The sequence below is a fragment of the Passer domesticus genome, chromosome Z, assembly GCF_036417665.1.
Source record: "Passer domesticus isolate bPasDom1 chromosome Z, bPasDom1.hap1, whole genome shotgun sequence".
Lineage (NCBI taxonomy): Eukaryota > Metazoa > Chordata > Aves > Passeriformes > Passeridae > Passer > Passer domesticus.
The window spans coordinates 1,057,449-1,083,675 of NC_087512.1; the positions used below are offsets into that span (position 1 = coordinate 1,057,449).

The 26,227-nt window shown below is 45.1% G+C and overlaps 1 protein-coding gene across 5 annotated transcripts in view; it reads left to right on the forward strand.

The window, feature by feature from the left end:
- MYO5B (myosin VB) overlaps window positions 1-26,227 on the forward strand; it is a 149,627-nt gene that overhangs the window by 85,838 nt on the left and 37,562 nt on the right. For all 5 annotated transcript variants that reach the window (XM_064402904.1, XM_064402906.1, XM_064402905.1 and 2 more), the window contains 6 exons: window positions 3,486-3,572; window positions 11,893-12,004; window positions 13,567-13,778; window positions 15,516-15,672; window positions 18,463-18,702; window positions 23,395-23,634. In XM_064402904.1, coding sequence (XP_064258974.1) covers window positions 3,486-3,572; window positions 11,893-12,004; window positions 13,567-13,778; window positions 15,516-15,672; window positions 18,463-18,702; window positions 23,395-23,634 — 1,048 coding nt within the window. The remainder of the gene's footprint in view (window positions 1-3,485; window positions 3,573-11,892; window positions 12,005-13,566; window positions 13,779-15,515; window positions 15,673-18,462; window positions 18,703-23,394; window positions 23,635-26,227) is intronic.

Genomic DNA, 26,227 nt, shown 5'->3' on the forward strand with positions numbered 1-26,227 from the left:
CAAGACATTCAGAAACTGGTTTCTATTTACCTGATTCCTTAAATGAGTAGTTAGCAGCCCTGGAGAAGACTGGCTGTGTTTCTGTGCTCCGCTGATCTGTTTCACACACCATCCTGTAGGTACTGGACATGCTCTGGCCTTGGTCTCCTCTTGCCTTTTGCAGGGGGTGTTCATTAAATGAAATTCAGGATTACACTGTGTGATTTACTCTTTTCTTTAGATGAAGCACAAAATCCTGCTCTGACTTGCTGTAGTGAGAGTGTGGTAGATGCTCTGAGTGATGAAGTGGCTTCATCTTGCCAATGGGTCCTTCCAAGACTCAATGTCCTTGCTTGGCTCTCCTTTCAGCTCATCCCTCTTCACTTCTCTGCCTTTGAACTTTTGGATTCAGTTTTTCACGTGATGCTCAAGATACAGCTAATATAATTCCATGGATGTGCAAGCTCCTGGTTTTCAGGGGGTGGTAATTGAATGAACTCAGTTGTATCCCTAAGATATTATGGGTAGCAATCACCAGGAGGATAATTCTGCCAGTGCCTGCTCCTAGTCCAAGTGATGGCTCTGCCCAATGTGATGCTAATATTGATCCACGCTCAGGATTTTGGGAACAAGTGACAGACCAAAATAGACACAAGGATGATTCTGGAGGAGGTTGCTTTATGTTGTGGTGTGGGGTTGCATCCTCATCCACAGGGGGTTTAGGTGTCTCCTGGGGGTGGTTCTGCAAGAGACTCTCCCCTCATGGATTGCTTAATTGGCACTGTCACCTGGGGATCGTGGTCAAGGTTGGTCTTGCTGCCACCATCTTGAGGAATTTGTATCCTTAGCCTGGCTCAAATAAAGTCACAGAATTCCAGGAGCACTGAGGCTGGAAAAGTGCTCTGGGATCATGGAGTCCAAGCTGTGCCTGATCCCTACTGTGTCACCAGCCCAAAGCACTGAGTGCCATGTCCAGGCATTCCTTGGACACCTCCAGGGATGGGCACTCCAAACCTCCCTGGGCAGCCCCTGCCAAGGCCTGAGCACCCTTTCCATGGGAAAATTCCTCCTGGTGTCCACCCTGAGCCTGCCCTGGTCCAGCCTGAGGCCGTTCCCTCTCCTCCTGTCCCTGTTCCCTGGAGCAGAGCCCGACGCCCCGGCTGTCCCCTCCTGGCAGGAGCTGTGCAGAGCCACAAGGTCCCCCCTGAGCCTCCTTTTCTCCAGGCTCAGCCCCCTCCCAGCTCCCTCAGCTGCTCCTCGTAGGACTTGCTCTCTTTTTTTATATGTAAAAGTGGGATCTAGAGACACATGCTGGAAAATGCACAGTGCTGGGAAGTATTTGTGAGGTGAAACATCAGCATTGCTCTATGTTAGCACCCAGGTGTCTGTAGCATGTGGAATGCTTGGTGTTATGTTTGTTGTTCAGGGAGAAAATAAGCTTTCTCTTTCTAAAACATAACATTTTTCAGCTCACAAGAGCACTATGTTTTTGCTAAAAAGAGATGCTTACCCTGGAGAACAGGAAGGAGTAGATGGCAGCCCTTCAGTATTTTAGAGGGGCTACCATGAGGAGAAAACCGTGCTCTCAGCAGTGCTGTGTGGTGGGAGGAAGGAGTCAATGGTCCCAAACTGACATGGGAGGTTCAGACTGGAGATGAGTAAACCTGGTTTTCTTCTCCCTGAGAACAGTCTGTCAATGGAGCAGTCTGCCCGGAGAGATTGTTCAGCCTCCATCTGTGGAGGTTTCTATCAGTTTTCATGGCTAAACCCCTGGGCTATGGCTTTGTCCCCATAGCTGTCCCAGCTTGAACACAGTGGGTTGGACTGGAGAGTTCCTCAGGTCTCTCACAGCCTGCATTCCTGCTTCACAACTTGCAGAGAAGATAATATCTGTAATGGGGCTGGAGGGTGTCAGGCTCCCATCCTGGGACACCTTGGCTCCACACAGGGATGGCTGCTGCATCTGACTGGGTCTGAGGTTAATTCCTGTTGGAGAAGACTTCCAAAGAGAGATGTGCAAGGGGAATGCCTGACCTCAGGTTGTTCCTCTACCAGTTTTCCTTTTAGATTCTGTTTCAGGCAGGGTTTGGGATCTTTGACTTGCGTTTCCAAGCCAAAAGCAACCTGTCAGGTGCTTCTACCTGCCATGGCAAGGAAAAGGAGTTTGTAATAAGGTGTATTGTCCCACTTTTAAAGTCATAATTTCAGCATTAGCCCATAGCTGGAGCTGTTGCTGACAGGTGACTGCAGCCTCTCTGGTGACTGCGTTTCACCCCCACTGAGCAGGGCTTTGCTGCTTTGCAGAGTTTCCCTTGGATACCAGAGAGATTGCCCTGGGATCTTCCAGGACTGACACTTGTCTGTCGATCTGCCACTCCTGTTTATTATTTATTGTTATGGAAATTGCACCCTTGTGGGTTCTTCCTTGAAGTGAGTGACAGCCCAGACTGATTTTTCACCCTGCACAGTGTTGGTGGTGTTGCAGTGAATAACTTGCTTGTAGACTTGACAGGTCCAGGGAATTAAAAAAGGCACAGAGAGGCTATTTTTCATGCTGCTTTTGTACAGCAGAGAGCAGGCAGAATTATTAATGTAATCTTGGCTTGCAGGTGTAAGTATTTTGGGCTTTCAGAAAGGGAAAAAACTGGCATTGTATGAGATGCTTTGTTCTGGAAACCTCACCCAGCTATGGACATTGCATCATGTGAGCCTGAGCTTGGTGCAGGGACCTTTTCCAGTCACTTCCAGAGCTGGAAGCTGGAACCTCCTTGTGCATTCAGAGTCAGGGTGGAAGGAGGGAACAACCATGGGAGATGCTGGTACCTGGACTCAAGTGCAAGGGTGGTCTGATCTGGCAGTGAGTTTTGCTAGGAACCAGAGGAAGCACTGCCTGAGTGTTCAGCTGGAAGTTGCCATAAGGTTTTTTGCCACAAATTCCTGATGGAAATGAGATGCCAGTGGTAAGGGATGATGCAAACTTTAAAGAGGAGGGTAGAAACACCATGAATTTCTATGTAGTGCCTACCAAAGTCATTAGTCTGGAACATGACCACCACTGTTCTTAGAAAACTTAGCCTAGAAACTTGTGGGACTTGTTAATTACACCAGGTAATTGGGTATGGAATTGAATATATCAGACTTATTTTGCTGTTGAATTAGATTTCTGTAAATATGTTGTTGCTCTGCTAGCTGGTTCACCAGGCAGCTTGTGGTGGGGTAGCCTGTTCCCTTCTTTATTGTGATTGTATTGCTTTACAAAGCCAGGTAGATTCTGGCTAAGGTGGTCATCAGGTGGTCATCCTATCCCAAGAACACACCTGTCATTGATAGCAGGGTAGTAGCAAGGTTTCAAGCAACTTGAAAACCAGACCTTAGTGACATGCAGAGAAAAGGTGTGACATCTGTGCAGCCTGTTCCCAAAGCCTGGGTTACACTGAGGATTGAGAGGCAGTGGCTGTGGGCTCCCTTTCACTGTGTGCTAATGTCTGTCCTCAATCTGATTGCAGGTTTGATCCGAAGAGAGCAGTGCAGCAGCTGAGAGCCTGTGGGGTGCTGGAGACCATCCGGATCAGTGCAGCTGGCTTCCCCTCCAGGTGCTGGGCTGGGAATTCCCTGGGGTTGTGCTGCTCCTGTCGTTTACCCAGCAGGTTCATTGTACCCAAGGCCAGCTTGGACAGGGCTTGGAGCAGCCTGGGACAGTGGAAGGTGTCCCTGCTCATGGCAGGGGTGGGATTGGGTGAGCTTTACAGACCCTTCCAGACCAAACCCTTCTGGGATTATCTGAGGTGAGGGAGGAAGAAGAAAACACTTGTGTTCTCAGGACAATGTTTATTTAGGTTTGTTTGTATCCAGGATAGATTTTCTGCTTTTTATATATATTTTTTGTTTCATTTTGCCAAACTCCTACTATGCCTTGGGTTCCTCAAGTCTAAGAGATTCATTCTCAAGCAAAGAGCTGCAAAGTGGGCATGGCAGAGAGTGTGTTGTGCTGTGTCCAGTGTTCCAGCTGGTGCTTTCAGTTTGGTCCTGAGAGGTAATTTGCTCTCATAAAACCTCTGAAAAAGCTGATGCCTGGCAGACAAAGGAATCCAGCTGGGATGCTGTACCTAGGTGGACATCAAGTAACAAAACAACAGCTCTGCAAGCAAGCACTGCCCTAAAGCACTTCTTCACTCTTTGCCTGAAGCCTCTTCCACTGCTCAATTTGCTTTTCTTTGTGTTTGTTTTTTTCCCTGTCTTCAGAAATCTGCTGCAATCCTCATTTCAGCCAAAAAGAACTTTTGATTCTACTTGCAGAGAAAGAAAATAAGGATTGTAAATTATTGTCGTAGACTTCCACATGGCACATCCAGAGCATCCTAGGCTTCAAACTCTTGCATTATAAAAAGGAGGGTTATGGGTGGTGTGCTCCTGCTGATTGAGATATAAAATTCAAAAGAGGTTTTTAAGGCCTAATAAATCAGAAAACATAGACTATACATAAGTCCTGAAGGTGACAAGGGCAAATAATTCTAAAAATGCATCAATTGCATTTTAGTGCCAAGCAGCTTCGTGTTAATGTCAGCAAAGCCATCAGCCTTTTTATATGGAACAAAGAAGTTATAAATATGCTCAGTGAAGTGTTGGCTAAGCGTGATGTGGAGCACCATGAGGAGCTTCCTGTCCTGGATTTTGGGGAGGAGTGTGCTGCTCTCACCTCCTGGAAAGCTGCAAGGGGTTTCTGGCAGCCAAGAGCAGCAGCTGAGGTTGAGGTGGCTCTGCTGCCCTTCTCCTCTGCTGGCCAGTGACCTCTGTGGGCAGGCCACAACTGGCCATGGGCTCCTCCCTGACCAGCTGAGTCCAGCAGCTTAAGGAGGAAGAAGGGAAAACAGAAGAAAGAGAGGAAGAAAAATAATCTCATGGAAACCAGTTTCTCTCTGTCCTCTGCCAGTGTGGGAGGGTGGAGACCTAGGACCTCATGTTGGGATTCTGACCCTCTTAGAAGACCCAGCATCACCTTTGGCTCTCATCTCTGAAGTCTTGAGGGCTTCTGCGGAATCAGCCAGTAAAAAGCTGCTTCTTCATTACATGATCCCTAAGCCATGGTAGGGAATCAAAAATTCCAGCCCATGTGTCTTTCACAACCATCATTGTTGCCAGACCAAATCTGTCAGTCCTCTTGTAGTACAAGCCCTGAAAGAATGAAAAAATCTGGGGTTTTTTTCATGTGGAAAAGGCCATAGAAATCCAGTTCTTTACTCTCCAAGCAAGCAGACACACTGCCCAGTGCACTTTGGGCCCTGGCTTTGCCGTGGTGGGTCCTGGAGAGTTTGGGGAGCTCTGACCTGAGCATTGGGTGTTTCATGAGGTTTGTTACTGGTCTTATCATGGCTGCACAGATACCCTGTTCCTCTCCATTCGTAATTATCCTACAGATTTGTGGCATTTTTCCATTTCTGCTCACTTAACTGCAGTTAATACTCTACAGCACTAAAATCAATGTGAAATTAGTAACCGGGGAGGGGGAACAGAGGGGAGAAACCACTGCAGCACCTGGAGACCAGCCAGGATCTATTGACAGCAAAGAATTGACCAATGCAAGGGTGGTCAATTCTCCACCCTGACAAACTAAAAAGTGATGCTCTCAGCTCTGCTTGCATGCTTTTGGTTATGAGATCTTTTCTCAGGACACTAAGAATACGGAACTCTTCCACCACTGCAACTTGTCAGCTCTTGTTCTTCCTCCAGGGACAAAAAAAAAAAGGGTGCAAAAAGAAATTTCAGTCTTTCAGAGTGACCTTCTCCAAAGTTTGTGATTCTTGAGGGACAGATCTTTGTGTATTTTAATATTTCTAGGGTATAATTGTGTGTAGGAGCAGCTCTGCACCAAATAGAATACTCACTTTGGAAGGCTCACCTTCCTTACTCAGAAAATCCGAGTCTTGAAAGTCAGACCCAGGAGCTGGATGATGCAATTGAAAGGTTGTGAATAATCTGTGTATTTAAATTGGCTTTATAGACCACCTCAGGAGAAGATGCTTCCACAGAATCTTTTTTTGTAGGAAAAGTAACAGATTTTAGTTCCTTCTGCAGTTTTACATGTGCTCTCTCTGAGTTTTCATCACAGTGAGCATTGATTATTCCTCTGTATTTCCTTATATTTTGAGACAAGTTGAGATTATATTGCTTGATTAAGGATAAAACTAAAAAGGAGAGTGATTGCATTAAATTTAAACATCTAGTGAAGGCTCTAGATTTGGAATACTTTAAAATAATAACAGAAAACTTGATCTTTGTGACTTTTGTTTCGCTTGGGTGTAAGCAATTTACCCGTAAAACAACAGAGAATTTCCAAATTTGTTTACCTCAAGGTGAGTTTTATCCAGAAACAATTGAAAAACTCTTGTTTTCATCCTGTGATGTTTACCTCTGAATATATTCCAGCATACTGTCACTAGAGTAACTTTCTGAGGGTGATGTGCCTTTGAGGCAGAGATCTCTGGATAAAACCACCTGCTGCTGAAGAGTTCAGTGTTTTGAGTCCTTAATAATTTTTTTTACCTCTAAAAAATGAAATATTTTTTAATACAAGTGTTAGTTGTTCAAGTTGTTCAAGCTGTGTAGTCGCAGAAATTTGAAGCCTGGGGCTTCCCATTTAGGGTGTTCCTGGGTTTATTTTACCATTTCCATGGTAGGCTGCACTCTGGCTGTGTCTGAAATAAATTGAAAATGTATAATTTGCTTTGAAATGTTACTCAGCAGTTGAGAAATCTGTATCTGTTAGCATGTACATAAATGACTGTGATGAATGGAGTGTCTGAGGTGTGTAGGTAGTAAATCTATCATCAGCTTCCCTGGGTGAAGCGTGGAAGCTGTCTCTGTGCTGTAAAACCATTCATCTTCCTTACAGAAACTGGCTGCATAGAGATGAGTCTGTAGAGAACTAATTGGTGCAGATCTCCATGAATAGCAAAATAACTCTTTAAAAAGAGTTTTTAAATTTGTTCTATCAAAACTGTAAATTTTTTCCCCCCTTGCTGGTTATGGTGGTTTCCAGTCAGTGGTTTTCCACAGCAGCAGTGGTCTCCCACCATGCCATCACTCTGAATAACCTCATCACTGCAGTTCTCTCTGAATTACCCTCTTTGTAGCTGTTATGTATTTATAGTTTAAGTATCCTTGGCATTTGGCTGCTTCCTCTGGTCGCTGGAGCTCACTGTCAGATTCAGCATTTTTGTATCAATTCAGTGTGAAATCCCAGCTGCTAAACTCTATAAATATTAAACATTTATAATTGAAAACTATCATGGACATCCTTGGATATATAATTTTTTTATAGAATGTGCCTTTAGCTGTCTGGCTGTCATTTCAGGATAACAAGACCTATAAATTGCTTTGGCTACCAACAGTTCTGTTTGCCCACACCCAACAAAGGTGTAATATGTAAATGGAGGGGCTTTCCCCCCCTTATTTTTCCCTTTGAATATATTCCAGCTAATTTCAAGCCAGGCCAGCCCGCATGGTTTAGAGCTAATTGAAAGGCAAATCTGTTCTGCTGCTGTAAACAAGGCAAGAGAAATTTTCTCCCTGAACTGCAGCTTCTAAAATAATTTCACGTCGAATCTTGGCTCAGAGATTGAACCTGCACCCTTCCAGACATATTCTGACTCCTCTGGAAAGATCAATATCATCCAGCTCCTTCCTGCTTCATATATTGACCCCTTCAGGGGAGGGTGCCTTGTGTTGCTGCCAGGATTTCCTACACAAAACTGAGTTTGCTCAGCACCTGGGATGGTCTTGGGTGAATTTGTTCACTCTGCGTGGAAACATTTCACCTTCAGTTATTTTAGGGTACCGAAAGAAACCATATTATGGTTAAGAGTTTGAAGCTTTTTTGACCTATTACACTGCTTCCAGCTGTTCACTCAGTGCAGCTGGCATAATACTGCTGAAACAATGGGTAGTGGATATTTTGGGCTGTTGTTGACTGCTTGGAAAGATGTTTTTTGGAAGCTCCCTTAGAATGTCAGCCCCAGTTTCCTACCCATGCTCTCCCTTCAATTGGACATTGTAATAAATGCAGCTGTCTCTGCTCAGGTTCATAACCCCTCAGATTTGGACAGGAGCAGCCCCTTTGCTTTGCACCTGGCTGCATTTTTGTGTAAAACACCCAAATCTGGCTGCTTAAACTACAGAAAAACGTTTACTTCATCTGTGGTGTGTGCTCCATCTTATTCCCTCTGTTTCCTGCAGGTGACAAAGACTTTGCTAGGAGGACCAAGTCTCAGGCTCTCAGCCAAGCATCCTCCTTGCTGCTTGAGCCCAAGGAGGGTTTTTTTCCACAGGCATAAGATTTTTACCTGCATCCTTCCCTTCCCTTTATTGCCTTTTCCCCTTAGTGACCTGTGCTGCCATCAAAGCAAAATTCAGCTGTTTGAGGTTGGCTTGATCTCAGTTTGAGTAGCATCTGCCCAGTCTTTTGTGCCTGCTTCTTCCTGTTTCTCACTTGTGCAGGTATAAAAATCCCCTGGTTCAAGCTCTTTTCTCTGCATCACTTATCTGCATCTTAAAACATGATAATAATATGGAGCTGTATTTATTTAGTGTCCCTTGGTGGTTTCCAGCCCCTTGCACTGAGGCTTGCCCATGCTGTGTGTTGTGTGGCAGCATCCCAAGCACCTGAAATCTGCTTTTTTTTTTGATACCTGTCCTCAAGTTGAACTGAGCTGTACCCTTCCCATAGTCTTTCCTGACCTGCAAAGGTGTGGGGTAACATAGCACATCCTTTGTCTCCTGCTGGGAGCCAGTGTGTGGTTTGGCGAGTACGAATAAAGTTTTCTTTTCTTTTTTTTTTTTTTTAATTTTCCCCTTTTAAAATGAAGACATTGTACCTAGAGAAAAAAGATGTATGCGCAGAAAAATAATTTAAAAAGTGTATGTACAGCAAAGCACTGAGCTTTAGTATTTCTGCACTGGAGAAATCTCCCTTGCAGGGCTGGGGGAATCATGTTTGTTTCTCTCCCAGTACATAGTTGTAAGGAAATTTTATACAGCTTTGAGCCTTGAGTGGTTCAATGAGGCATGTTACATTAAACCTGAGTGCTTTAATTGTTCCTTTCTCTGGGGAGGATTCTGTAGCAGCACCTATGAACCCCTGCAGCTTTCTTTTGCTGGTGAACTGGGATGGCAAATATCTCAGTGAAACTCCTGTTGTGGCACAGATTTCATCCTGATGCCCTGCGGTCAATAATACAGGAGCAGTGTCAGGGATGTCATCCCCTGACAAATCAGAGAGTGGTGAGAGCACGAGTGAGGCAGTTCTGTGCCCTGGGGCTCAGAGTGGGAGATGTGGCTGAGGAGCTGTGGATGCCACCAGTCCTGTAAACACCTCAGCAGAAACCAGGGGGTGTATTTCCTGACTCTTCCAGCATCTCATGTGAAACTTACTCCTGAAAAATGAGTCATTTTTATTAAGCATGGACATGGAAAATCTATTTTTGCCACCTTGGGAAATGAGAATGACAAGCTCTGGAGGAAGACCCACTGTGCAGTGACATATGATCTATTTTTAAGGAATCCTGCAGGTGTCTGACTCTTGTTTGTGAGCAGCTGTGGGATCTCCATCTCTGCCGTGGTCCTGGAAGATGATGGATTTTGCTTTCTGCCCAGCTTGGACCTGTGCCCTGAGTTTCACATTCTGCCTCTTCACCATCTGCTCTTTGCTGGAAAAGCCTGGGTGGCACCTGCAGGGTGATTTTTTTTCTCCAGATATCAGCAGTTAATAATGCCAGTACCTGAGCTGACTCTGGCAGGTTAATGGGAATACTCCCTCCTTCTCTCTTCCCCCCTCCCAAGCTTTCCTGGCTTTCCTGAGCCAGCCTCGTGTGCTTGGCTGGGTGCCTCGGGCTCTGCATGCTCTGCTTCTCCTCTCAGGTTTGATTTGGAGCTGTGTAAACCCTGGGCGTGCTTAAAATGAAAACGGGTTTTATTTGCACAATGCAAAACGGGAAATGTAATTATAAAACGGAGGCACGGGGGAAGCAAAGAGAAGGCAAGTTTAAGTTAAACCTTACAGGACACAAGCTTGTAGTCTTGCATAATCTTTGTGTTCAGTTTTCACCCCAGAGGGAAATCCCCATAGCTGACTTCTTAGTTTTTTAGTGGTAATCCAGTATTTTTGGATATTTGAGGGTGGGTAGCTTTATCTGCCTGGCCTCAGGACTAGCCCATGGAGACAGAGATTGAATCAGCACTAAATCTGGCTGGTCCGGAGCCCATCTGAGCATTTGAGCATGGGAAATCCTTTCATCACAGTTGCCCTCATGCTTCTGCCCCCACAAGCTCTCCATTTTGCCTTTGGCTTTAGGTGCAATCCTAAGGGCATTCCAGTTTTTTCCAGTCCCATTATTCTTTACTAGTTGTGTGGGTGCTGTCTGTCCATGCAGGAGTTACATGCGGCTTACAAGTGCACCTTTTTCCCCCATTTGCTCTCTTCATTCCCTTTGTAAACATTTCCTTCTACTGTACTCTTTTCAATGAAAAAGAGCATTGTCTTTCCTCCCCTTTTCTGAAGTGACACAAAGCTCTGTTGGTTGTGTGTTTTCAAATCAGCAATATGCCTGTCTTAGCAAATACCACAGCTTCTACCTTTCAAGGTGTTTCATGAGAGATATCAGCAGCTGTAGTAGATGATTGTGCAGGTCCCTTCCAACTGAACTATTTTGTTTCATGATGTATTTTGTAGTGCTGGCAGCTGTGACAGCTCAGGTGGTCTCACTCAGCCTCACCACTGCAAATTGGCCATGACCTGTCACAAGCAATGCTCTGGCCCTTTGTAGTTTATTTTCCCTCCCACACTCTTAATCCCTGGAAGTGTAAAAATAGGAAGAATTTGGTGCAGTAATGCAAAAAGTTAAGGTATGCATGGGGCTTGTGGGTGAAGAGGATGTTTCTGTATGGCAGATCTTCACCGTTTGTTCTCATCCTGGTTTCCAGAGCATCCCTGCAGGTAAGGGTCAGGCTCACAGGTGGTTTTGTTGAGTGAGGGCAGAAATCAAATCCTCTGCAATTCTCTCCAGTCTCCATTTGACATTTGTTATGTGTATTTTGTTGAAATATCAATGATCACTCTGGACATTGCTGGAAAAGTTTAGTGTTAATTAAAATCTCAGGTTTTGAGGGGTTTATAACTCACTGTGTTAATTTGGAGAAGGCTGAAACTTGGCAGATGCTGAAGCAATTTCAGGATGGCAGTCTGCAGGCTCTACATCTATCACCAGCAGCAGGAGATGATATTTCAAGCAGCAGGATACAGTGCTCTAATTCCTTCAATTAGCGTTGTCTGTTTGGAGGCTTTGCTGCTGGAGATAGTGAGGCATCTTCCAAGGGGTTGCTTTTTCTTTCCAGAGGCAAAAGATTTTGTGTTTGTTTGAAGGGTGTCAGTCACAGGCCTCAAGATGGAGCAATTAGGGAGTCGATTGAAATTAGTATTCAGCAGAGTTTGGGAACACAAAAACCAAAGAATATCTATTTGATTAATTCTCTACAACTTTATCAAGGTTTCTGTTTAATTTTTATTTTTGGTCAATCCATGATTTCTCCAAAGCTAGCTTCTTCTTTCTGACGGGAATAGCATTGTGCATTTGAGTGGTAAAGAGCAGCAGATTGGGAAGCACACCAAGGATGAAAACAGGGTGATCTGTGGCCTTTCTGTTCCAGCTGGAAAGGCCCTGAGATGGTCACTCAGTGTCTGAGATTGGGGCCAGGCTGAGATTGGGGGTGAGTAGCTCCTTTTGGAGTTGGTCCATGCTGAGGGTAGCGGTGAGAAATCCCTTGAAATATTTCACACTTTGGCTCATCTACGACTCCAAGCACTTTATTTTAGTGAAGCAGTGCCCAGCATGCAGACTAACCCAGCGTGTGCTTTGCTTTCAGGTGGTCCTACTCTGACTTTTTCAATAGATACCGTGTGCTTATGAACAAGAGAGACCTCTCTAAGAATGACAAGAAGCAGATCTGTCAGACCCTGTTGGAAGACCTCATTAAGGTGAGCTGGGACCAGATCTTTGTCACTGATGATAAAAGTGCAGAACTCATGGCTTTGATGTAGTCTGAAATTGCTCCAGCTTCACCTGCTTCTTGTGCAGGTGCTTCTCCACCCCAGGCAGCCTGGGAGTTTTCCTGAAATTAGGGAGTCTTGTGAGGAGGTGGCAGGAGCACGTGGGACATGGGATTTCTTGGTTGTGCTCAAGAGGAATGAATAATTTCAGTGCTGGTGAAGTCCAGAGTTTTCTGTCACTGGCTGGGCATGAATGACTGGACACTTTAAAACCATGTGTCCCCCCTCCCCTCCTTCTGGTTTTGTCTAGCCACAGCCAGAGCACATTTCAGGAATCCACCCTGGGACAACGTCATGAACCTTAATCAATCATTAAATGACTCTTTGCACAAATGAGTAAGGGGAAAGTGCAGTAAATGCCTTATCTTGATGTGTGGGAGACTTTCAGTGGCCCCATGTGGAAAAAGCATCCCACAGATTGGGGCATTTTTACCATAAATTAATCAGAAGGTTTTGCTGCCTCACCTTACCAAAACTTTACTGCTTGTTAATATGTATTTTTAAATTACAAATGTGCATGCAATTGTTTCCTGCTGTTGAGTGGCTCAGCATGTGCACAGCACCTTACACAGGTTTTAATATTTGGTCTATTGTTTTCCTCTGGGGTTTTGATGAATTTACCCAATTGGGTTCCTCTTTTTGCACCCAGCGTTACCCTTGGCTGCAGAGCCTTTTGCAGCACATGTATGACTTTGTAGATCTAAACATTAATCTTTTTGAAAAAGAAATGTTTTTCTTGAAGTGCTCTGGTGTTGCAGTCTAGTCTGGTGTAGTACAAGGCTCCCTGCCCATGGCGGGGAGGTTGGATATACATGAGGTTTCAGGTCCTGTCCAACCTAAACCATTTTCTGAGTCTATGATTTCTTTATTTGTATAAAAACCAACAAATAACAAAAGCAAATCCAAACAAAAACCCCAAAACAAATAAACAAACAAAACCCAAAAGAAAATAAACCCCAAATAAACTTCTGCACCACAAAAAACCAAAACCAAACAACAACAAAAAACAAGCAAACAAACAAACAAAAACAACAACAACAACAAAACCAACCAACCAACCAAACAAACAAAAAACCAACAACAACAACAACAAAAAACCAAAAAAAACCCCACCAGACCAACCCAAACCAACTAAGGAAAAAAACCCACAAAACACAAAAAACCCAACCCAAAATCCCTTCAAAATTTGTGTAAATATATGGAGTTTAAGACTGAGTCCTAGTGCTGCATTCTTTAATGAGTGTATAGATGCTCAAGTGTAGTAAGTCTAATGATATCTAATAATGTCTAATAAGTCTAATAATCTAATTTATCTAATAATGGAGTCTAATAATATCTTCATTACCCAATTAAGAAGAGATGTCAGTTGATAAATTTGATTCAAAGTGTGTTTTTACTCTGTATCTACTGATCAACTTAGACTGAAAAGAAAAATTAAAAAAGCAATGTTCGCCTCAATTAAATATAATTTCCTTTATGCTTTTGAAAAGGATCCAGACAAGTTCCAGTTTGGCCGTACCAAGATCTTTTTCCGTGCAGGCCAGGTGGCATATCTGGAGAAGCTGCGGGCAGATAAGTTCAGAGCTGCCACCATCATGATCCAGAAGACAGTGCGGGGCTGGCTGCAGAGGGCCAGGTACCAGAGGCTGAGGCGAGCCACCCTCGCCCTGCAGCGCTACGCCCGCGGGCACCTGGCACGCAGGTGGGTCCTGGGGAGCCTCAGGGAGGGAGCCAAGTGTGGAAACACCTCTGGCCACCTGGGTTTTCAATCTGTTGCATCTTCAAGAACTTGAACTTGGGGGTTTCGTATCAGGAGCTTTGGAAATGCTCTGCTTGCTTGAAAGCAAGACGTGTAATGTGTGTGTGGGTAACAGTGTGGTGAGAGTTTCTGGGCTAAAGTTGGGACTTATTTCTGGCCCCTCTATCTGGCTTTATTTAGGGGCAAGACATCAAAATTCTTTGCCTCAAGCTGGTTTCATATTTACGTTAGTTTAATTTCTAGGTGCTGGGCCAAGGTCATAACATAGACAATCTGGTTATAAGGAGGTGGCTACAGTACTCTGAAGCATTTAGGTGAAAGTGTTTCACAGAACTAATATTTCCCCAGGACTGCCTTTGGTAAAGGGCATTTGGATCAGCCAGGGGAGGGCTGCCTAGTTGGCATGCATTCCTCCCCTGCAGGGACAAGGTTTGTGTCTCCTGATATCCAGGGGGAGTTCTCAGGATTGATTGGCTCTATCCTTGGTAATGAAGAAAATCACTCCAAATCACTGGCATGGGGGCTGTGTACAGTAGATAATAAAGGAGGCTAATGTTAACCCTTTCTGTGCAGGAACCCTTGTGTCACTGGCTTGCTGGGGTTTCTGCAGGTAGCACTCTGCTGGAGGGTGGGATGCTGGTGGCAGGTGTGGGGTGGATGTGAGGGGGGAGTGAAGCAATGCAACAGCATCCTGACACATTGGCCACCTTCCTTCTTGTGGCCCTTCTTTAAGCCAGACAATCAGCAGAAGAACATCAGAGATACTAGCTGAACTTGTGTTATTTGTGATTGTGAAAGGGGTTGGTGTCAGTGAGAACCAGCTGCTGCACAGTTTCTTCTACATAATTTTTCAGTTCCCCTCATTGTGCAGGGTTTGTAGAGTGGGATGGCATCTGAGTAACTACTGTCTCTTTTTGGAGACAGACCATCCCTTATCCTCTTCAGGAAGCCCTGAAACCATTTGCCTCAATCAGAGGAATATATAAGCTAATCTGATGTGGCTCTTAGTTTTGATAGGCTTTACACAAAATAAAAGAAGTGGATCAAATTTCTGTACAATGCTGCATGCTGAGAGCAATAAATGAATCATAAATCCAGCAAAACAAGCTAATGATCAAATTTAATGGACGGTTTATGGGCATTTATTAACTGGTGTAACAGCAAATTGAACACGAGTTCAGCTGGAGAATGGGAGCAACATGGTGCAGAGTTGACCACATCCCTCATTATTTACTGTCTGTGTATGGCTCGAGGCTCTGCTCAGGAATGTTGCCAAAGCAGTGCACACCAGTTTAAATGTCAAATCAATTTGCTGCTGTTTTCACTGAGTCAGTAGTGTGCTTTTTATAGTCAGGGAGGTGTTGGAGCCAACCTGGGTGCTGGTTGGCGCAAGGACGCAAGGCAGAGAGTTCAAACCAAGGAAAACCTGGGGAATACTTGGGTTTAATGCTGTTTGGGAAAAATAAGGTGTGCCGATCTGTGGTTCTAGTGCTCCTGGGTTCCCTGGCTGCTCTCTGACAGCATGGAGGCTTTCTTAGCCCAGCTCTTGGGGTGGTCTTTCCTGAACACCATCAAGCCACATTGGACAAAAGTTTTCCTCTCCCCCTGGTTTAAAACTTACCGCATCAGGAAAAAAGTTGAGTTTATTTTCCCTGCTTACCCTCCTCCTGTGCACTGCAGGCTTTTCCAGCACCTGAGGAGGACGAGGGCTGCCATCATCCTGCAGAAGCAGTACCGAATGCTGCGGATGCGCCGGGCCTTCCTCAGGGTCCGCAGCGCCACCCTCACCATCCAGGCTTTTGCTCGGGGCATGTTTGTCAGGAGGATTTACCACCAGGTACACCTCCAGGAGGGTCTTTGCATGAGGAAAGAATCTTTTTGTTTACTTCTGTGGTGTGTTTGTTGTGGCTGTGTTGATGTTTGTGAAGCTGACAGCCCCCAGTGTTGCCAGAGAATGGATGGTGAGCTTTGCTATTTAAAGCTGTGCAAGCAAAAAACATTTTGGCAGCAGCACCTCAGCAGAGCAGCTAAATAGAGTTGGTCACTGTGGTGCCAGGAGGTGTTGTGAAGATGTGGAAACGTCATTTGGTCTAACCTATGCTCTGCTGAAACCTCCCCATCCCACTGAGTGTGTGTTGCAGCTGCATGCAGGGGCTGTTCCCGGTAGGGTAGGAAGACAAGGAGGGTCTGTCATGGAAGGCAGAAAGTAATTTATTGATAGAAATATCTCTTTAATTAGGTCTCTCCTTTATCTTTCTTTGTTAAACCTGGAGCGGGACACAAAAGATTTAGAGTTTCATGACAGCAGTGATATAGTAATAAAAAATTGAATTCTGGGGTGGTTTGGGTGTAAGGGACCTTAAAGATCACTTCATTCTACCCCCTGCCATGGGCAGGGACACCTTCCACTGTCCCAGGTTGCTCCAAGCCCTGTCCAGCTTGGTCTTGAGAACTTCCAGAGATCCAGGGACAGCCACAGCTTCTCTAGGAACCCTGTGCCAAGGCATTGCCATCCTCCCAGCCAGCAATTCCTTCCCAATATCCCAATATCCCAATATCCCCTTCTGGCAGTGGGAAGTCATTGCCTTTTGTCCCCTTTCTCCAGCTACACTCTGTCAGGAAACTGAGAACAGCTTTGGAGAATCTTCTCTCTGCTCCTCAGACCCAGAACTATGTTGGTAGTTACCTGAATTGGTGCCTAACTGGGTTGTGGGGCTACTCCAAGTGAGAGGCATCAAGAGAGAAAAGCCTGTTCCTGGAAATAATTGAAATTACCTGGACACCTGGTGACCTCCCAGAGAGACCAGGGCTGTCCTTGGAGACACAGCAGCTGGTGATAAGGAATTTGTGCTGCCACTGCTGTTTCAGCATCTATTTTTTGAAGTGGAAGCTTCTGCAGAGGAGGCAGCTGGTCCAGCAGTTAAACTCACAAAGAATCAAGGCCACCCAAATCTTAACCAGGTGTAGAAGCTGGCTGAAGGCCAGGCCTCTCTAATCTGAGCATCCTTCATCTCTGGAGCACCTAGGTATAGGTTTTAGATATAAGTGTTGGTTCCAGTGCATGTTCAGCGACAGATGCAGGACTGTGGGTGATGATCTGTGGGTGAGGGCATGCCCAGTGCCCACCAAATTTCACTGTAAAGCTGAAATAAGTCCCCAGGGCAATACAATGGGATTTCTTCCACCTCTTTGGGCATCCCTAGCTTCCCCCATTTATGAATGCCGAGGCTGGAGACGTACAAACCTCATTTCACAGTCATTCTTGCTGCCTCCTAAATCCATACAATCCCTTTATTCTGAATTAAAATTTGCAACTGCAAAGAAAGCCTTAGGGTGAAACAAAGTATTTGTAAGAGAAGCTGAGAGGATAGCCTTTTCTGAGACAACTTAACCCAAACTAATAACAATAAAATGTCTGGTAATCTACAAATTCTCCTATTTATTTCCTTAGCAGACTGAAGCATAAGGAAGTTATTAACAACATGCTGTTTGTATCTCTAAAATGTCAGCCTTCAATTTTAGAGAGCAAAATTGAACTGCCACTGACTGACAAGATAGCTGTAAATTTTGGGGAAGAAATTCAATGCAAACATGCCAGAAATTTCATGAAAACAGATAAAAATTACTACGAATTGAACTGTGCTAGAGAACTAGCTGCAGACTGTAGTGAAAGGACTCATGGTTTCATTTGAAGGTTATACACATGATATGAAATCCCATCAGGGCACAATTTATCTGCAGTAAAAATTATCATAATGCAGAGGCAGAACACAGAAAAAAACCCTACAGATCAGTTCTGCTGTGGGTGATGTCTGATGCTGAGGGGACAGTACGTTCATTGCTGAGTGTTGGTGTGTCTGTTAATGAGTTTTATTCTGGAGCTGTGGCTCTGGTGGGTCTCAGTACTTTTCTGGGTGGTCCCAAAAGTCACACTTGAGCCCAGATGCTCCCACCAAGTCCTCACAACTAGGATAATATCCCCTCATGCCACTGGCCAAGCAGGTTTTACTTTGAGATGAAGCAGGCTCCTAGGAGAGGTGTCCTGCCTGCATCCATTGAGAACAGTGCCTGTCCATGAAGGAGGGTGCAAAACCACAGCCTCTATTTCCAGCCATCAGCACCTGCATCTACCAGGGCGTTTCTTGGTGGAGAAGCCCTTTCCAAGGCGGTTTGGGAAGAATTTAATGTTTGCTACAGCCAAACCAGAGATGCTGTACAGGTGACCTTCCAGGAATGACCTTAAGCTGAAGGAAAGTAGGTTTAGAGAAGATATTGGGAAGGCTGTGAAGGCAGTTTGGGAAGGATTTAATGTTTGTTGCAGCCAAACCAGAGATGCTGTACAGGTGACCTTCCAGGAATGACCTTAAGCTGAAGGAAAGTAGATTTAGGTAAGACATTGGGAAGGCTGTGAGGGTGGAGAGGCCCTGGCGCAGGTTTCCCAGAGCAGCCGGATCTCTGGAAGTTTCCAAGGCCAGCTTGGACGAGGCTCGGAGCACCTTGATCTAGTGGAAGTGTCCCTGCCCATGGTGGATGATCTTTTAAGGTCCTTCCAACCCAAACCGTTCTGTGGTTCCTCAATTCCACGCCTTGCCTCTCATAACTTCCCTTTGTGCCTGTGCTTTTGCAGATGCTGACGGAGCACAAGGCCACCATCCTGCAGAAGTACGCGCGGGGCTGGCTGGCCCGCGCGCGGTTCCGCCGGGCCCGGGCCGCCGCCGTGGTGCTGCAGTGCCACTGGCGGCGCCTCAGGGCCCGGCGCCAGCTCCAGGCGCTCCGCATCGAGGCACGCTCGGCGCAGCACCTCAAGAAGCTCAACATCGGCATGGAGAACAAGGTGGTGCAGCTGCAGAGGAAGGTGGACGAGCAGGTACGCGCCGGGCTGTGCTGGGACAGGCCCAGCCTCCCTGTTGTGCCTTTCCGTGTCATGCGGGAAGAGTTGTGTTGGCGGCAGCCGAGCGTTTGTAAGGACACAACCTGCTCCAAACTGCACTGGAATTGGTGTGGGGACTGCCCAGCAGGGCTCAGAGGGGGAAAACAGAGTGGCAGTTTTGGAAAGTGTTGCTTGAAAGCCCAAGCCAGCTCCATGTGTGTCGGTTTCTCTGGATTGAAGGCACTTGAGACGGTAATTAGTGTTCAGACTCAAGTGTTTATTATTTCTTATCAGTAAAACAATCTCACTACTGTGAGTTCAGCAGCTTTTCATTAGAAGGCACAAAATGGTTAACAGTCTCTTGTTACAAGGTCTTTTGAGACTAAACTATCCAATTAAGAACTGACACGTAGATTATTTTCCCTTTTAACCCAATAACTGATGCAAAGAGCCCACAATGTGGACTTTTCTGCCCCATTACAAAATGCCACTCAAACCCATGAAATAGAAGGAAGAAGAAGCATGAAGAAGAAACCCAGGGTGACACCCTGTGCCCTCCATCTTGCTTCCATCCGCAACATACTAAAAATCCCAAACCCTAAATTTCTCACCAAGCGATGCACCAACACTACTCTCTATAATCTATTTCACACTTCTGTGGATTCTGGTCTATCTTGAAGTCTAGGAAACTTTCTCCATGAACGCGGGTCAGAGTCAGTGCTCCCCTGGGGTTCAGGGCAGCCCAGAGCAGGCAGAGAAATATTCCCGGTGCCCTGAGTTTCCACACAGATGGGATCCAATGTCACGGGTTTGGGGCTGAATTGCCCTGCTGTGCTTTTTGCTCCGTGGGCACTGAGTGTGCAGAGTGTGTGCCACCACTGGTGGTGTGAACTGTGTGTCTTGGGAGTCACATTCCCTGGAAGATAAACAGCAATTTAGGTAAATACTTTGTTACTAGACACAACAACTCTCCAGGAGTAAGGGGAGGGTGGGATGGTGTGATGTGACATATCCCCGAGTTAAGGACCTTACAGTGACTCTTTGATCACAGGGGTCTTTTCTTCAGTAGCCATTTGCCATTAATAAGCTGCAAAATAATGGTTTGATTTTACAGACATAGCAGAATAATTTTTTCACCTACTAATGTGCAAATTACTTAGTTAAATACTTTCTGTGTTGCTGTACAAGGAATTGAGGGGTGATCATAAGAAATTATGAATGGGACCAAGTTGTATTGACTAATATCAACAGGGAGATTCACATCCACTTGTACCCTTAAACTGAATTTTTACAGGTAGGAGAACATTCTCTTCAGCTGGGATTACCCCTTATTTGTAGCACCAGTTTGTGATAATTCCAGTTTATCATTCTGAGATGTTGTCAGAGACCCTTGTCCGTTCCACACAGCTCCCTCACTAGCTGGAATCTCCCCACCCCAGTATGACAGGAGCAGCTCTGTGTTGGGGGTGATGACAGTGGCTCTGTGTTGGCTCAGTCAGTGCAGAGTCAGGACACACAGAGAGTTGTGGTCACCCTCACTGCAGTGTTAATTGGCTACACTGCATTAACTGCACTGCAAGAGGGTCCAACTTCCAGGCCCTGGTGTTTAATTTTAAAATGCCTGTTTCCATTCTTAGATTTTGCTAGTGGTAGATTAGGAATTGGAAACTCAGAATAAGGTTTGAAAGGTATGACCTTTCATCCAGAAGGTATTTTGGTGGAGTTGGAAGAGTCATTCCAGGTTGAGATAATTTGGGCTGAACTCATGCAATGAGTGTGAACATTAGTGTTGGAGCTGCTGGGCAGCTGGACTTGACACTGGAACATCATTAATATTTTATAGTTTGTATTTTTCCCTATTTTCTTGCTAGGAGAAGCGTGGCAGTGGAACAGTGAAGGAAAAAACCCAACATTTGGTTAACACTGGCTTTCCTGTCATGTGTTATGAAAGCAGCAGAAGGATGTGCTTTAGGGAAGGAGTCATGGAGAGCTTTAAACCAGGCAGAAATAATGGCCTCGAGCTCATTTTTCTCTCCCTCAGTCTCTCCACAGACCATTTTGTAGGAGTTTCTTTGATGCTTTCTGTGTAGCTTTTCCTGCTCTGGGTTACCCGTGGTGGTCTGTCCAGTGAGCTGAATTTAACCATCCTTCCAGGGCTGCCAGGTTTCCCTGGGATGCTCTGGAAGTGCTAAGGAGCACTGTTCCAGTGGATTCTCTTTCCAGTGCACGGAATGTTTTTTTCTGGCATGGCACATTTGCAGTACTGTAGTTTCCCGAAGGATCTTGCTTTCAGTCCTTGCTAACCTATAAACACAACCTTTGAAAATACCAATTAACTTTACAAGAAAAAAACCCAAACATATAACAGGTAACCTGGAGAGCTGCAGTTGTATTGTTTTTTTTTGAGTAGCTGTGAAAGAAAATGTTTGTATTTCTGCTACTTTAGCTCATGCATGAGTAGAGATGCAGTCTTCCGTGTGCCCCTAAGGAAGAGATCTTTCTTTGAAAACATTAAAACCTATTATTGTATGTCAGCCTCAGCTCAGATGCTCTGGCATCTGTAACTGGAACCATTTAATTAGGTTTTTTAATCTGTGAGTGATTTTTTGCACACAGAAGAAAGATTTTGATCTATTTTGCTGCAAAACATCCTCACTGGAGCACTTTCTTTTCTATTCACATTGGACCAATTCCTTCTCTTTTTTTTTTTCCTGTTTGTTGTTTTTTTGGTTTTGGTTTTGTTTTTTTTTTTTTTTCCTTCAGGTAATTTTCTTTAAATCTGTTTGTTGGAATTGCCCGAGACACTTACAAGGCATGTGCCTAATTTAGTGTTGCATGTTCTTGCAGCCAATATTTCGACACACTGTGAGCTCTCGACACTCTCTCTACTGTGCAAGCACTACTACCTCTTTGAGCATTTTTGTGAATAAAACTGGTTTGGGTAACAAGCTGAGGAATTTGTTACATCTGCCTTTGGTAGCAAAATAAATTAAGTTTTTTCACAGAGCCTGGGTTGAAACCAGGACTGTCTCAGATCTGCAGGGCTGGATAATAAATTGAAGAAACAGCAAGTTTGAGTTTAACAGGGTTTGTTGAGCAATTTCTGATTGCAGTGGGGAGCAACCCAGTAAATGCTCTCTCGTGTCAGTAGTTTTTAATAAAAAAATCCAGAACCATTCCTGTGCATTTATCTTATATTTGCATGAAAATCTTTCTTGGGTGTTGTGTAAAACCATATACGCACGGTTCTGAACATGCATTTATTTGGAAATATCTTCAGAACCCCTGCTCTGGAGCTAGCCTGGCACAGCTGGGGCTGCTCCCCTGCACAAGAGAAGGCTGCAGGGACACCTGAGAGCCCCTGCCAGGGCCTGCAGGGGCTCCAGGAGAGCTGCCCAGGCACTGGGGACAAGGCCTGCAGGGACAGCACACAGGCCATGGCTGCACTGCCACAGGGCAGGCACACATTTTGGGATGTTGGGCAGGAATTGGTGTCTGGGAGGGTGGGCAGGCCCTGGCCCAGGGTGCCCAGAGCAGCTGTGGCTGCCCCTGGATCCCTGGCAGTGCCCAAGGCCAGGCTGGACAGGGCTGGGAGCAGCCTGGGACAGTGGAAGGTGTCCCTGCCCTTGGCAGGGATCATGATGTCCCTTCCAGCTCAAATCATTCTAGGATTCTATGAAATGCCTTTGGTCATGCAGAAATTATAATTTTCTAATATGATACAAATGCTGAATTTTGATGTTCATTAATAATTCATTACTAGGGAGCAAAGGAAAACATGTTAATATGCCTCATTTACTTGTTTTTCCATTTGAGATGTGTCTTTATCTTGCTTCAGAGCACTGAGATGCAGTGAGAGGGGGTGCTTTGGGAGGTCACCTTAAGAAGGGCCAGAAGGATGATCAGAGCATACTTGAAAGAACAGAATGCATTTTAAGTTTCAGAATGCTTCTTGTGGTATCAAGATTGTCTACCCACACTCAGCACAGCTTATGTAGTAGGCTTTTAATAAAGCTCTAGGTCTTTGGCCTGGGGATGCTTAATAATGATGATGTTTTATTAGTCACAATGTAGTGCCCATTGACTTTGATTTGAAGCCCAAAATTCAGCTAAGCCTGCTAAATTTTCAGTTCTCAAAACTGGGGAGAAAATCAGAGCTGAGTACTAGAAATGAAAACCTGAGCAAATGAAAGGATGGCTGAGCTGGCACATGACCTAACTGGAGTCTGGGGAGCTCCTTGTGCTTGAATCTGCAGTTCTGTATTGTCACTCCAGGTTTCTGCAGGCATGGGGTTCAGGAACAGAAGGGTAAACTGCAAAAGGAATCCTACAAACCCCCCCAGAACTGCAAACCAACCACATTAAGCAATGCTGCTTGGAAGCAGAAGTGTAGTATTTTGGTTTAGTTGCCAGTGCTACCAAGAATTATTTGCCTTTGGTCTGAGTGATATCAGCGTAGTACCAATTTGACAAATGCTCTGTAATTGTTGCCAAAATATTATTGAGCTTTTGTCACAGTCTGGAAATAGCTTTTTGCTTTATGAGCATCATTAGCATGGAAAGGTTTGTTATTGTGGGTCTGTCACCCACCATGCTTGAGGATTTGAGTGGTCACTTTTGTAGCGCCTCACTGCATGCATTGATGTCTCTTGTGCTCTTGTTTCCTTCTTTCTGGGATGCTGGCTGCAGAACAAGGAGAACAAGCTTCTGAATGAGCAGCTGTCCATGCTGACATCAGCCCACTCCTCCGAGGTGGAGAAGCTGAAGAAGGAGCTGCAGCAGTACCAGCAGACCCAGCAGGGCGATGGCAAGCAGCTCCTCAGCCTGCAGGAGGAGATGGAGAAGCTGCGGATGGAGCTGGAGAGGGCTCATGGGGAGAGGGAGGTCCTGGAGGACAGCCACGGCAAGGAGAGGGACCTGCTGAGGAAGGTACCTCTGTCTGTCTGTCTGTCTGTCTGCCTCAGGTTGTCTCCTGCAGGTGTCCATGCTGGTGAGAGCTCGCCCTTCACAGCTCTGAAGGGGAGTGTTGTTCTTTGAGTGTTATTTCTGCTGCTGAATGCCCCTAGGATTTACCCCAGCTCCTGGGGCAGGACAGGTGGACATCCCTGCAGGAGCAGTGGCTGCCTTGTGTCAGGACACCCCACCCTGCAGGAGCAGTGGCTGCCTTGTGTCAGGACACCTCACCCTGACGCCTTTTGTGCTGCCAAACACAAAGAAATGCCCCAAACCTAAACACATCTGGAAATCAGGATGTCTAATATAACCATGAACATCATGGAATCACAGAGTTGTAAAGGCTGAAAAAGACCTGTAAAATCATCAAGTCTGGAAACACATCTGGAAATCAGGATGCCTAATATAACCATGAACATCATGGAATCACAGAGTTTTAAAGGTTGAAAAAGACCTGTAAAATCACCAAATCCAACCAGCAGCCCAGCACCACCCATTCAGCACTAAACCATGTCCTCAAGTGTTGTGTTCAGCACTAAACTGTGTCCTCTGTGTGGTTTTTGAACACTTTCAGGGCTGGTGACTCCACCACTGCCCCCAGCAGTCTGTTCCAATGCTTTACAAGCCTCTTAGTGCAAAAGTTTTCCCTAATATTCAATCTAAACCTGCCCTGGCACTACTTGAAGCTGCTTTTCTTGTCCTGAGATTCATGTAAATGCCAGAACTTCATGTGTATACAGTCATTCCTCATGGTGTGTAATGCAAATTACTGGGGAGGTCTGTCACAGCTGCTGCAAATATTAGGAAGATGTAAATATTCCTCATCCTAGCCTGAGATGGGACACAAGGCTCAGTTTCTGACATAGCTGGTGTGGTAGGTACACACAGAGTATGACCAATGTGTGGACCAGCTTCCCTCCCTGAGGAGAGGCACTGCTCCACCACCAGCTTCTGTTTGTTACAGGTTTTTATAGCATTTGGAGCTGGGATACATACTAAATAGATTTTTTTTTTCTTATTCTTCCTTCATGCAAACCCACAGAATATCCTGGTTTGGAAGGGAACCACAAGGACAATCATGTGCAGCTCCTGTGCTTTATCTCTTGGTGTGGGAGTGGTCCAACACTGCCACCATTGTACAAGAAGGCATTCTAGTGGGAGAAAGAGATTTCAGAGTGTAGAGTTTGTTCTGCAAATAGAAAAGATGGGCCTTTTGCCCTGAATTTCTTCACTGATCAGATTAATTCTGAGTAACACCCATTCTCTTAACCTCAAGTACTGACATGAGAGCTCAGTTTCCTTCTGCAAATGCTTGCGGCTGCTCAAGTTAAATCCATGATATCTCTTCTGTGCCAAAAATTGAATTGAATCTTTGATCTTGCTATTGGAAAGAATTTAGGGCTTTTCTACTCAATAAATTGCAAAGAAAAAGCTGTTTTGCAGCTGTTATTCTAGAACAGTACTTGGTATGTGACAACCTGAAGAGGAGTCACTTTTGGAAATTAGAAAAAAAAAAAAAGAGCCTGGAATTAGCTCTGTTATTATTACAGTTACAATGGAAGAATGTCCTTGTGAGGCTCTTCTAGTGCATTTTACACAGCACCATTGCTGTGGCCAACCTCCCCTCGAGGCCGAGTCCTCAGGTGGTGGGTTTGGGGCTGAGAAGCTGTGGTGAAGGACTGTGCTCAGGGTGATTTACCCTGAACCTCTGGCATGACTAAAACGCACTTTTGGGTGTGCTTCTCAAAGAGATGAACAATCTGTACACTTGCTGTCCTTGGCTGGACCAAGAGAGCTGCCAGGTGATCCCTTGCTCCACTCCTGGCACTCGTGGTGCAACACACAGGGACATGTGAAACCAGTGATTTCCTTCTAAAATGATTAGATTCTTTTTGGCGCAGGGCTCTGTTCATTAGCTGGGTGCAGCACAGGCTTTTTAGGGCCTGATTTTAAGGGTGATGAAGCTGGGGATAAACTATGTCTCTTTGTTCTTGATTGCAAATCGCCTTCAAGCACTTGGATGGAAGGTTGGATTAATCACTGAAGAAATGCTTTTAAAAAGCATGAAAACAAAGCAGAAGCTTTCCCTTATTGTAAAAAATGCCTACAGCAGAGCAAAGATTGTGCATTTCACCATGAAAATAGACAGTTTAATTATAAAACATTTCTAATGGTGCAGGCTCCTATTTCTGGCATTAGCTTTACATTGCTCCCTTTGGTTCCTTATAAGTGGGAAGATGGAGCTGATCTGTTTCCTTCCTGAAAATATTAATTTAGCCAGAACATTTCCCAAGAAAAATTCTGGGAAGAGATTTTTGAGTTGTTCTAATATCTTCTAGAAGCTGGGAAGCATAATGAAACTAAATGCAGGCGAGAAACAGTTTTTGCCTTCAATATCAAGTTGACACCATGGGCATGGTTGTAGGGGAACATATTCCCAAAGACATCTCACTTCTGACTGAGACTGAGATGAGCCTTTAATTTTTCTGAATCTCCTGCAAATCCATGTCAGTTATGATTTAGTTACTGACAAAAAATCCTTTAATCTCTTCATCATAGCTATTCTGCC